The 13,851-nt window shown below is 28.4% G+C and overlaps 1 protein-coding gene across 1 annotated transcript; it reads right to left on the minus strand.

Moving 5' to 3' along the window:
* Window positions 1–2,245: 2,245 nt before the first annotated feature.
* LOC101250172 (bZIP transcription factor TGA10-like) lies at window positions 2,246–9,273 on the minus strand. The gene is made up of 11 exons (XM_004249114.5): window positions 8,675–9,273; window positions 8,478–8,587; window positions 7,895–7,977; window positions 7,557–7,679; window positions 7,117–7,185; window positions 6,825–6,884; window positions 6,505–6,582; window positions 6,343–6,415; window positions 5,530–5,801; window positions 4,548–4,793; window positions 2,246–2,615 (listed from the first exon to the last, which is right to left on the minus strand). Exons 1-11 carry the CDS (start codon window positions 8,872–8,874, stop codon window positions 2,466–2,468), a joined length of 1,464 nt encoding a protein of 487 aa, XP_004249162.1. The 5' UTR covers window positions 8,875–9,273; the 3' UTR covers window positions 2,246–2,465.
* Window positions 9,274–13,851: the final 4,578 nt, after the last annotated feature.

Consider the following 13,851-nt stretch of genomic DNA (forward strand, 5'->3'; position numbering starts at 1 on the left):
TACGTAGTTTTGTGGTGGTTTAGTTCCTACTTTTGCATTTGTACATCATACTGCAAAATATTCGAAAAATTCTAGTATAAGATCAAAGTGAAAGTGATAGAATCTCACATGTCAGAAGAATTTAACTTGTATATAACAATGTATTTTACTGGAATGTACAAATCAATGCTTCATGCTATAGTTTCTGAATTTTTTTTAAGAATTTAGAGAAAATAGACAAATACCTCCCTAACTTATTACCAAATTCTCGACTACACACTTGTAGTCGCCACTAATAGTACGTTTTTTTTAATAGCAAACTTAGTCGCTGCAGTTACCTATAAATGTCGCCTCTAATAGTGTGTTTAGTAGCAGACTTACTCGCTGCAATACCTATAAATGTCGCCATTAATTAGTATGTTTTAGTAGCAAACTTTGTCGCCTGCAAAAAGCTATAACAGTTGCCACTAATAGTATATTTTAGTGGCACCTTAATCGCCGCAATATATAAAGTCGCAACTAATAGAATGTTTTCGTGGCAAACTTAGTCGCTGGAAATACCTACAAAAGTCGCCACTAATTGTACGTTTTAGTGGCAAACTTAGTTGCCAAATACATATGAACGTTGCCACTAATAGTGTGTTTTAGAGGCAACAATAATCGCCGTCACACCTATAATAGTCGCCACATAGTTTTGATGGCAAACTTAATTGCCACAAATACCTATAATTGTCACCACTAATAGTTTGTTTTAAAGGCTTCTTAGTCGCCACTAATAGTATGTTTTATGCTTAGTGGCAACACTCGTCGCCGCCAATACTTATTATTGTCGCCACTGATAGCAGGTTTTAGTGGCAATCTTAAATGCCTTTTATTAATAGTCTGTTTTAGTGGCAAAATTGTCGCCATGAAATACCTTCAACAGTCGCCACTAATAATTTGTATTAGTGGCAAACTTGGTCGCCATGTACTTATACTAGTCGCCACTAATAAGTTCTTAGCGGACGCCTCCAAAAAATTTTGCCCAAATCCATTGGAATCCCTTTATCACTAAAAATCCATGGATTTTAGCATTAGAAAAACAATAAAATTCGTATTTTTCTATTCAGTGTCTTAATTGAATTTGAAAATGCGTACGTTTTTGTTAGGTTTTATTTGCCTTAAATTTCTTACCATAAATAGGTTTTTTCTTTTAGGAAAAGGTTTTGGATAGACTAATCTTTTTTTTGGTAAGAAAAAGTTTAGAACTCTATAAATAGAGACATGTTCCTTCTAACTTAATCAACATTCACAATATAGTCTTAAGGACTTTGAGAGTTTTGGTTAGGGGGAGAATTTATGGGTCACAAGCTTGATATGTTATCACTTGTGTGAACCTCCCATGTATTCCGAGTGAATTGGTTGAGGTTGTTTCCCTCTATATTTTGTACTCTCATTTTTATAGTGGATTGCTCATCTCCTTTGTGGACGTAGGTCGATTGACCGAACCACGTTAAATCTTTGTGTTTTTTGGTAAATTTGTCGTTGTCTTCTTACTCGTGGTCTTTCGAGGTTTGCTTTGCTAGCTTCCGCATTTACACCTACTTATTTTCGGTCCTAACAGTTTTTCCTTCAGACCAACTCACGCCATTAAGAAGGTCTTGATAGACGCCTACAAAAACTTTCGGCCAAATACCCACTAAAACCTCGTATCACCAAAAAACCATGAATTATAGCACACAAAAAACATTAATATTCAGATTTTCTCGCTCCAGGCCTCATTTGAACTTGAAAAAGGAGTATCAAATATTTCAAAAAAAACACAATTAAGATTTGATCAAGCACACCAGCATGAAACATAAATGACAGAAAATAGAGAAACTCCAGCATATAACATACTTCAAAAAAACACAAACACCAGATAGAAAAGCTCCAATCTTGCTAGTAATATTTGAATGTTTCTATCGTGAAATCGAATTTGTTTCAAATTTCCAATAGCTCCTAGTATACCCACACATCTATCTGAAAATCATCACTTTCGCCACGTGAACATGAGAGTCTTTGACTGACCAATAATATTCTGTCTTAATACAACAAAGTTAATCTAACCACCCCTCTATATACCTTTAAATTTAGATGGTACGATACATTTTCATCATACTAGACCCCAGAATGCAAGCCTCCACTTCATCCACACTGATTTAACTTTAACAAAAATTTAATATTTTTTTTGTTTGTTAGATCTCTCTATATAATAATAATCAATGTGAAGAAAAAGAAGACATAATTAAAATTAAAGGAGATCATTAAGTTCTACTTTCATAATTTTACACTAGTAATTTCTTTTGTTTATCTACACATCTATCTATATAAACTAAAAGGTTAAGGAAAATATAAAAATAACAAAGAAGGAGAGTGATTTTAGAGAAAATATATTAAGGACCTATAGAAATTATCTATAGAAATTATAATTAACGTGGCTAGCTAGCTAATTAAAAGTTTTTAAGTTATTCATGTCGAGGCCGAGCCACCCAAAGAGAGCTGAGAGCTCTAAGCCTATGAAAATATTCAGCAATTGCCAAAAAACACCTTGCAGCTTGACGGCTCGTCAAAATTTGATGAAGTCGATGAATAGTCTGATGTCTCAAATTATCCGCCTGTAATTGAAAAAATAGTCATTTAACTAGTAGTTTTGATAGATAGTTAAGTAAGAAGTAGTCAATTCATGTTAATTTGACTTTGAAGGATTTTTATCATGTTTATTTCATTAATATTCTAAATCGCAATCAGTGAAAATATATATATATACTAGGGTAGTTATTGACTTAATGTAGATTTTATTACAAATTTAAGATGTGAAAAGACAACTACTATTAGCTAGTGGAATTATAAAATTGTAAAATTTTGATATTATAGAGCAGTACATATTATAACTACTCTACATTCATGAGCAAACGGCTAAATGACTCGAGTTCCACGATTCAGAGGTAAAGTTAAAATTTTAGTTTAATAGGTTTTGAATATTAGATAATTTCAATTTTTCAAGCGTTAATATCTAAATTCTTAATTTAATATGTAGATATTTAATGAATTTTTAACATAAATACTATTTGTAAAGGTAATAACGTTCGATCGAACTCAATAGGCTTATGAGTTATGACTATGACTTCATTCATACAAATGTATGGGCCCAAAACTCATATTTTTTGGTCCCTACTCCATATATTTGGAAGTGTTAGTTCTACAAATTTGTACTCTTGTGTTGTTTTCTACTGAAATTCATGCAAAAATGACATTTAAATATACTCTACTCTTGAAGACAAGGTAGAAAAGGAATAGGTTGATTGAACACAAGAAGAACAAAATGAAGTGAGAGGCGAGGGCAGGAAAAAAGATAGAACAGTACAGAGAGTTAAGGTGACTGAGTCAGGTCGAATCAGAAAGGCTTAAATTTTAGACAAAATTTGTACAAATGATATGTTTGCAAAGAACAAGAGTTCAAAGGTCATTTCTTGTAGGTAAATATTGGTCACACTGATTAAATGAAGTCTATATATGGAAAAATGAGCTGGTGAGAATAGGTCATACATGATGGAGTAGGTTTTCTAACTAAACCAAGAGTAGATATAGTACTTCTTCTATCTTGGCCCTACCAATCTATCAAAATCACTTAAGTTTGACTCTATCTCAACTGCTAATTTGAAGAGATCTATATTAACATTAAACAAATAGTGTTAAGAGTTTTACTTTTATAATTTTTACACGGTTAAAATCACTTAAAAGATAACTACATCGTGTAATCGTTCTTTAAAAAAAAAAAAGTAATAAGTATGTCAATTAAAGTGGATTACCCATTATAACATGTTAAAGTGTATATACTAGTAGAGTAAGAATATATTTTCTTTATACTACTCCCTCCGTCCATTTTTATTTGTCATGTTACACTTTTCGAAAGTCAAATTGACTAGTTTTCAAAGTTAAATTAAATTACATCAATTCGATTTTTTAAAAAAAATCTAGATATTCAAAAATTATATGTAAGTATTATGAATTGCATTTTTTTACATATCAATATGATGAAAAAATACATCTTAAAATATTAATCAAAATTCTTAAAATTTGACTTTATAAATGAAACATGACAAATAATACCGAACGAAGCGTTAGAGGGTAAGTTAAATCCAAGAAATGAAAAAAAATAAATTAAAGTCATTTATACTGTGTACGTCAATCTAGAAGTTATTTTACCATCTGGTCACCTAATTAAGAATATCTATAGATAGTCTTTTCGAAATACGAGATTTATAGTCACATAAGACACATTTTAATTTCTTAAAAAAAAAAAATTAATTTTCATTTTTAGATTTCGCACCGATATGATATATTTTACTTGAGTCGAGGATCTATCAAAAATAACGTTTCTATCTTCATAAGTCAGGGTAAGATCTACATACACACTGTCCTCTTAGATTTCACTTGTGAAATTATACTGTAATATTATTGTCACATAAATTGGATCGAAGGGAGTATATTAATGACTATATGAGTTTATAAATAGTTGTATATGAGGGACTATAATTTATATGTACCTGTCTAACAAAGCCTTCAATAGTGGAGAGTTTGTTGATGGCAATAGCCATTTGTCCCATATAATTAGCCATGTTTTGAGGGCAATTAGCCAATAATGCATCAGAGACAATTGTGTCTGAAACTGATTGATTCAGATTTTCCAGCCCTTGTGAGAGAGCTTCCTCAGCTTCTTGTGTTGATTGTTGTAATCCACATATTCCCACAAATTGTTGTTCTGTTAATGGCTCTATTTGACTCAAGATTATCTATTAATCATGCATCATTACAAACCACATAAAATTAGACATAATATAAGTATACATATTACAGAAAGTGAAGAAATTAGAACCAATTTATGTGACGATGTTTGAGTATTTGCACGGAGTTTATGAAAGAAAAAACATGTTTGAAATTTGTGATCTAAAATAAGTTATAGACATCTAAATAAATATATAAATCATCCTAGTAAAGATAAAAGTAATACTTTGTTTGTCTCATGTTAGTTGTTCATGTTTCATTTTTCGAGAGTCAAATTATAATATGACCTTTAACTAGTGTTCAAAATATATCTTTTCATCAAGTTAATATAAGAAAAGTTGCAAATTGACTTTCGAAAAGGAGAAATCTGACGAATAATTTCGGACTAAAAGATAGATCGTATTTTAAAGTTAAATTGTGTGTACTAATTAAAAAAACATCATTCTTTTTAAGAATAGAATAAAACAAAATTACATTAATTGGAATAAAACATCATTCTTTTTAGAATAGAATAAAACAACATTACATTAATTGGAATAGAGTGAGTAATATTAATATCTTTGGTAAATTAGGGTTTAGTATTAGGATTTAAGCAACATATATGCATTATGTCAATTTTTTTAATGTTACCATGCATGTTTATCATGTTGAAACAAGCTACTTTATTTTCCATGTTACTAATTTCACTTATTACAAATATTAGTAATAATCTTTTAGGTGATTTGATAGTGCATATACACGTACCTTGATAAGCTCGGATGGGCGGAAATCTCCCATCCAAATGAAACAACGCTCCGCCGGAGTTCTCCACATGCCGGAAATAAGATGAAAGACATCGGTTTTTAAAAGTATGCTCTTGAGATTCATCATTTCATCGTAATGTGTGACACAATTTTCGACGTAAATTCGAAGATCGTTCTCCGGAAAATGTTCAGTCACTGCATTTCGAAGCTCACACATGAGACGATGATGTTCTTCTAGCCACCTTGAGTACTCCATATCAAACGCTGCAGCTTCTACAAATATTCATGCAAAAATGACACCGTGAAAATTCAGATATCATGTTAAAATGTGCGATCATTTAAACTAGAAGTCCTAATGATTAGTCGTTAGAGCATACTTTTACTTAATTATGTTCGCAGTATAAAAGTAACAAATATGAGCAATATATATTAATTGAGATTATGTTTTGTAAGACGAAAAAGATATATCTGGTCGGTGAGTAAAAATATTTTTTTTTAAAAAAAGAAATAAGTATTAAAGATTAATAATAATATGATCGAGAAGATTAGAGTCTCCTTGATGATTTTTTTTTTTAATACTAAAGATCTATTAGAATGTCTAAGTTTTAGTAGGGGATATATAATACAGAATTAAATTAAAGATAAAAGATAATTATAAAATCGGGATAGAGTAGAAAGTACTATTTTGATAGTATCAACAACTTTGTCCACTGTGTATTTATCTTTTTAACATTCTTTATTTTTAAAAACGTTAAAATTTAAAATTCATAAACTTCAAATTATAGATTCGTTATTCGAATGATTGAAATTGTACCTGAGGTCATGTTTGCAATGTTATTAGGAAGTCCTTGGTCTCCTCCTAAAAGAGTACCCGCAAAATGAAAACCCTACAAATTATATTTTTATTTTTTTGGTGAATATAGAAGAAAATCAAAAATTAATTATATGAATAATATAAGAGAAATTTTATAATTACTTGAGATCTAGCTCTTTGTAGTTCTTGCTCTAGCTGGGCAAGCCTTATCCTACTTGACTCTAGTTGTTGAATATAAGCCTGCAATAGAAAAATAATTAAAGGAACAACGATAACATATCCAATATGATTCCACAAGGAACTGTAAAAGATAAAAAGTATACAAACGTTATCTTTATTTTATGTAAGACAGAGAGATTGGTTTCTGATGGAACTTGGCTCTAACTAGATTAACAAAAATAGAGAAAATTATGATGCTCTTTCTTTTTAATTTTAAAATCAATGATAATTAATTAAAGGAAGAAAAGTATGTAGTTAACTACCTTTTTCCTAATTCTGCTTTTCCTAGCTGCCTCTCTATTCTGAGCAAGTCTCCTCAATGTCTGCAAGGAAAATCGATTAACTAAAAATTCCTAATTACCAAAAAAAAAAAAAAGTTATATTTATTTTCTCAAATGAGAAAATCATCCGTTCGAGCCATGAATGCAATCACTAATACTTGCAATACGACAGACAGATAGAGTACGTCACACTCTTTGACGCACGATACTTCCCCTGATTTCGTGTAAATGCGAAATATTTTATACATCGAACAATAGAATCAAAAACTCTTACCTTATGATCTGTTGTTTTAGGTGCATTTTGCTCTGAACCTGAATTTTGACCTTTCCTATTCCACTCTCGCTGCGACCAACCAATTGAATAAAATTATAGGCGAAATTAAATAAAAATAATCGCGCAAAATTGAAGAACAAGCAACCTTACAAGTACCCGGGAAAAGAAATATTCTCGAGTCCTGATTTTGTTTCAATTTATGTGACACTATACCGTTATCCAAAAAAAAAAAATTGACACCGAGTGTCTTAAATATTTTGTGGTTTTTATCGTTATTATCATTGATAATACTTTTTATATGATTTTCAAACATATAAATTTAATTTTAAAAATTAATATCTAAACTATCGTAATTTGACCATCGTACTCCGAATCCGGCTACGAAAATTCGTAAAGCATATAAAAATCATTAGAAATTAGTTAAAAGTAAACAGTAATACCTTAGGAATTTTAGGTTCAGGTCCAGAAGAAGTAGAAAGTACATTATTTTTGGATTTTGATAACTCCATTATGGATGGCTCAGATGATTTTTCAGAACCACTAGAAACAAATCCAGTATTTCCCTACCAAAAAGAAAAAGAAATTAATTAATTAGTAACAAGTCATTAAGAACTTAATTAATTAGAAAAAAAAGTAGTTAAAGACAAGAAAATGAAACATTATTTTTAGTATTATATATACTTCCTTTATACACGTATCAAATTACACTTTGAGCCTTTCCTCCGATTACGCTAAGACGAGATGTTTTATGTATCGAACTCATTTTTTTTTAATTTACCTTTGTGGATGATGGCTCAACATGCATGGGTTGTGATGGAAAAATGTTGAGAGTTGGTGGTCTCATCATCTCTGAATTATTTTCTGCAAAATTATAACCAAAAAATTTAAAAAGTTGTCAACTAATAGACAAAAAGTTAAAGAGATCTACTTTTTTTTTTCGAAAAAAATTTATTCTATCTCAATTTATGTGATAAAATTTTGAATTTTGAGAGTTAACTATAAAAATAACAAATAAGAATTCAGTTGACCCTCAAAATCTAGAGGAAACAGAAGATTTATGTGTTAAAAGTTCCAATTTCTAGAGCCAATTATAAAAAAAAAAAAATTAAAAAAAAAATTATTTGACTTTCGAAATCGAAACAAAAAAAATTCAATTTTTCTGAAAAACTAAAAGCAGTTTATTTTCCTTTCCGGTTTCAAGGAAAATTAAATTCTCAAATGGTTATGTGAGGATCTGGTAAAAAAAACAACAATCTCAAAAAGAAAATATCCTCTTCAGAACAAATTTATGGAATCAAAATTATTTGGAAACAAAATATTCACTATTAAAATTCAAAATATAAAAAAGTAAATATACGTACGTATTTGATCATGATTAGAAGAAGGATCTTGAGCATCAAGGTAAAGGAAAAGTGCTTGATCATCTAGTTCACCTAAATCATAACCTCCAGTACTGCTACTCTCTTTATTTCTGCACATAAATATTAATAATTAATAATTTTTTTTAAAAAAAACTATTTTTCGCGAATTTGAATTTAGAAAACCAAAAACAAATTACATGAAATTTTCAGGTATGACAGAAGATGACTGATGTAACATTCCAAAAGAAATCTGATCAGCGTTACTTCGCTGATCAGAATTATTTTGAAATAATAGTTGTTGGTGTTGATGCTGATGTTGAGTTTGTTGTTGTTGTTGATGAAACTGATGATCATGATTTCCAAAAGTTATTTGATTTTCATGACTTTGAAGACCCATTATTTTCTTTTTTGATAATTGATGATAGAAGCAAACTCCTTATGTTTACTCTTTTCTCGTGGTATATATAGAGAGGCGCGCAAGATGCTTTATGTACCGTGTTTGCTTTTTATAGAGAGAGAATAAAGGTAAGACAGCTAGCATCAGTCGGTGTACGGTACTAAAGATAGAGAGATATAAAATGTTTTTTTCCTCCTTTTTTTGATGGAGAGAGGATAAGGAAACGCGAATTGAATGCTAACGAAGCAAAAAGACAAATCTATTTTTAAGCAAAAGAAGGAGGAGGAGAAGAAGAAGACGATGATTTTATTTGAATTTTTTTTAAAAGAAAATTTTATTTTGAAGGATATCTAGAGTGATCTCTAATATGGAAATGGACGTTTTTGAGCTTCCTTGTTCAACCATCTTAGTAGTGAAATGACATATATGACCTCTTCTTCTTTGGTATTATTACCTTTTGACATTTTCATGCAACTACCAACTCGTACTAGCCACCTCTTTTACGGTTAAACTTTGTAAACTTTTTATTTTATCTTATGTTAAATCATGTCTATAACTAGATTATTGTGATTGATGATTCGTAAATGGCTTGAGTCAAAATCATAATAAAAAATAATTTAATTGCTTCATGATGAGCTTGATAAATTACAAAAGATAACATTGTGGAGTATCGATATCGTTATTATTAGCTATAACCTTAACATAATAATAAGTGTTTGATTATATCTAGTGAAAATCGCTGAGTGTATGCAAACATATATTATGCCTATATATAGTGAGACTAAGGTGATGTGGCCGGTTGGGTATGACCTCGATCAGAGTCATGATTAAATATAATATTAATTACTTAATTAATTTGGCTAAGAAATAAAGTTGTGGAGCTTGCTAGCTATCAAATACTTGTTTGGCATGATAGTAAGCATTTGAACAAATTACAAATGGCGGTGGTTGTTGGTGGGGGGAGGGAGGGGAGGAGGGGGGTTTCATGATCGAACATGACATTTGTTTGATAGACTTAATTAAATAAAAAATAAAAATTGTGAAGTCCTTATTATTAGCTATACCTTTGTCATTATAGTAAATCCTAGATCCTAACATCTTTAATTATAATTTTTTTATATCCAAACGTATAAATATTCTCATTATATCGAATTATGTAGTTCTATACTAGTGTTCCCTCTATGCAAAAATTATGGCTCTCTAATACGATTCAACAAAGCTAACGGTAATCGAAATGATAATTTTTTTTATAAAAAGGGATAATCAATAATTTAACTAAAATATGAGAATTAAACTATCCTTGAATGTAGGCACATATTAATGTGCTCCTTATTTTTATCACGCTTACTCTTGCATATTATGACACTTTATATTTATCTTGTCATAATTTGGAATATTTCAAAATTTTCAAAAATATATAATTTTTTAATTTCTTAAACTCCATTAAATTTGAAAAGTTAATACAACAAATGAATAATTAATCACATTATGGAGTTAGCACTTGTACATGTGATGATCGTTAGATAGTCACAATATAGGTGAAATTACTTTGACTTAGATTGTGGGAATAACAATATATTAATTAGTCACAATTCACTAAAACACAATGAGAGGGACATAGATTGGCATGCTTCCCCACATTTTTTAAATAAAAATATTTACAGTAAAAAAAAATATAAAAATATTTTGATTAACAACTTGAACAGAGTAGATTTTTATATTTACACATTTAATTTTAAAAAATTAGAGATGAACTTACTCGCAATTATTACTTATACATACAAAAAAAAAAAAAGGAAATGTGTCATTAGAATATTTATTCTTATAATATAATTAAGTCCACCCTAATTTTTTATTTGGAACATCATTGTCAATAAGGTTTGAGAGTATATATGCACACAAAAGAATATATATATATTTCTCATTGTTTTATAAGAGAGTATTAATTAATCAAACTAATACTTATTTTTCAGTCACTTTCATCTAATTGGCTATGTCAAACCCTTCCAACCATAAAATGGTCAACCATTGCTTCCCAAAGAACAATGAGAATAAAATATTCTATCTTGTCTTTGTTAATATTTAGTTAAGCGGTATGAAAAGGATGATGTATATGCAACATTATTGTTATTTCAATATCGTTTTTGATAGAAATCTGGCGCAAATACAACATAATATAATCAATTGTGAAAAGTAGATACATTAATGCAAACAGTCATGTTGAAATATAATGAAGAAGAGAACAATAACAATTAAACAGAATACGATAATCGAATCAAATAAAACTACTAGTAATAATTAAATGGAAGAACAAAACATAATATGTGATCAATATATAGTAACACTTGATTACGTATCTTGAATTTCTATCTTCATGTCCTCGTATATATCCAGGCTATATCTTCGATAAATGGCTAGTATATTATATATAATATATCCTATCTAATTACCTCAAAATATTTCTTTGATCTATCTATATCGCTCCTCATACCTCGTAGTCAAACTCATTGGATACTAAATAGTACGTGCTATCTAAATAGAAGGTTCTCTATGCTAATTCATTTATATAAGTTTTTTTTTTCTTGAATTAATTCACGCATGTTGCTCTTTGAAGTTTAGGTCACCAAATCTTGCTTTCATTCCCTTTAATTTAACAACAATTACTATTTTATAATATTGAATATACTATCCAAGAGACGTACAAAATATAGCTAAAAGATAATTAATATAATTATTCAGTCTTCTCACACATATAAATGCCAATTAAAAGAACAGTCCAAGTCACGACCAATTAATTAAAATAATTAAATAATTATTAGACTTGTTTTTTGTATTTTTTTCTTCTTTTTTTTCTATTCCTATTTCAATTGAGAAAATGAATTTTAAGAAGCTTATGAATCATGTGCTATCAATTTTCTGAATTACAAATATTTTCCCTTCAAAATAAATAAATTTTTGAGGCGTGAATTATGATACACCCGTTAAGAAATTTAACGACATTAATTAAAAAGCAATTTTTCAGTGTTATCTTTTCTTTTTTTTTTCATAAAGCTAACAGTAGTTTTAAGAAATCATTCAAGAGAGAAGGGTAATTTTGAAGGGGAAAAAAATTAAATACATCTTTGGGCTTTAAAATATTTATTTATTTTGAACTATAAAAAAAATGTCAAATTCATTTATTTAAAACAGAAGGAAGATTAATTACCATAAAGTGAATAATACCAACATAGCATATTACCTATGTCAGTTTAAAACCTAACAAAGATTTATAAAATATTGGAAAATATAGAAATAAAACAAAATTATCTTATTTCTGAAGACAACAGATACAACCGTTGACCAAATATTAATTTAAGAAATTAAAAGAGGATTAGACTATAGCAACAATTTTAAATTAGGTGGTACATATGCGTAGCTCTTTTTAAATACGATAAATTTAATTTATGAAAATTTAAATGGATTATTGATTCACTATTAATAGCTTAATTTATTTTAATTTATCAAAAATCTCGAATATACTAACCCGCATCCAAATAATTACTTCACTATAAGAATTATTTTTTTTATCACATTGATCCTTTTTTCTCCAAAATCATTTTTTATTGCTATTTTCAAAATATAATAAGTATAATGGTCATATTTTTTTTAAAAATTAGAATTATTCGTTTGTTCTACACTTAATATATGCTTGAAAATGTAAGCATTAATTCAGTTAATTGATGGTCTAAATTGTTACTTTTTTACGAGGAAACTATTATCATTTTTATAATCCCCTTCCTTATGCATAATAAAATAAATAAAATTGACACTTTAAATGTATAATAACATAATTAGATACAATGTATCTCTGATCAATTATTTGATTCAAAATATTTTCTTCTCATTAGTTTGCACTAATCTTTCTGTCACAAGCTACCTTTTATTTAATTTAATTTTTTTTATTTGTCAATCCATCATTGAGCCTCTTGTCAACCAATTAAAAACAGTATATTTTATTTTCTTTTTCTTAGACTTTTTGAGTCTTTCTTGTTAATGAAAGTCAAATTTGTCAAATTTAAAATTTTAATTTGATTATATTTTAAAAATAAATACTTACACTACAAGATATTTGTATCAAATGAATTATGTAAAATTATTATAATTAAGTGATGCGGAATAGTGAGAATATATATATCAACGAATCATGATCAAAATGTTAAAAGTTTATGTACAAAATGCATATCATATATTATTTGTCTTACATAAATAGTGAATGTGAACAAGTAATTAAAATGCATGATGAGTGGGGAAAAATAAATAACCACAACAATAATATAATCAACGAGATTTTACAAATAAAATTTTAAAAAAATAAAAAAATTAAATAACAAATTCCATTAATAGAAAATTTCCAAGTTCCCATGTTCTAATATTTTGTCCATAAAAAGGCAAAAATCTGTTATGCTAAACGACTTGAGACTTTAAAGAAGGGGGTTGGGAACTTGCTTGAAGGCATGGAGAACTAATATATATTTAAAAAAATTCGAAGATAAACTTAATAAATAAAGTCAAATAAATAATAAAAACCAATCCATATTTATTTTTTGGTTGCTTTCACCTCATAACATAAGATTTTTAGAACATCTTATCAAATTAAAGAAGGCATTTGGACTATAAGAATATTTATCTTAATTATCATCAAACATCTCAATAACAATATCATTTGTCTAGCAAAATAATATTATAAAGAGCTTATAAAATAAACATGAAAAGTCAATTTAAAAATTCTTAATCCTTATAGTAAATTGTTATTAAAAAAAGAAGTCCGGCAGTAGTTGGGACAAATAAAATAAATCCTTAATTTTAACGATGAGAAAGAGAAAAGCTTTTAGTCACATGTAGGTGTATTTGGAATGAATTTTTCTAGTTTTCCCATTATCAGCCGGTTCTTACGTATTGAATAGAAGAAAATATCACTTGTTTTCTAGAAAAAATATT

Source organism: Solanum lycopersicum, chromosome 10 (genome assembly GCF_036512215.1).
Source record: "Solanum lycopersicum chromosome 10, SLM_r2.1".
In the NCBI taxonomy this organism is placed as follows: Eukaryota; Viridiplantae; Streptophyta; class Magnoliopsida; order Solanales; family Solanaceae; genus Solanum; species Solanum lycopersicum.

What these genes read in the sequence shown, in the direction of transcription:
- LOC101250172 (XM_004249114.5), bottom strand. Translation starts at nt 8,874, where the DNA reads ATGGGTCTTCAAAGTCATGAAAATCAAATAACTTTTGGAAATCATGAT. An exon ending in GTCATACCTGAAAATTTCAT is followed by an intron (nt 8,588 to 8,674) that starts GTAATTTGTTTT and finishes ATTTATGTGCAG; the next exon opens with AAATAAAGAGAGTAGCAGTA. An exon ending in TTGAAGGCTTTGTTAGACAG is followed by an intron (nt 2,616 to 4,547) that starts GTACATATAAAT and finishes TTTCAATTACAG; the next exon opens with GCGGATAATTTGAGACATCA.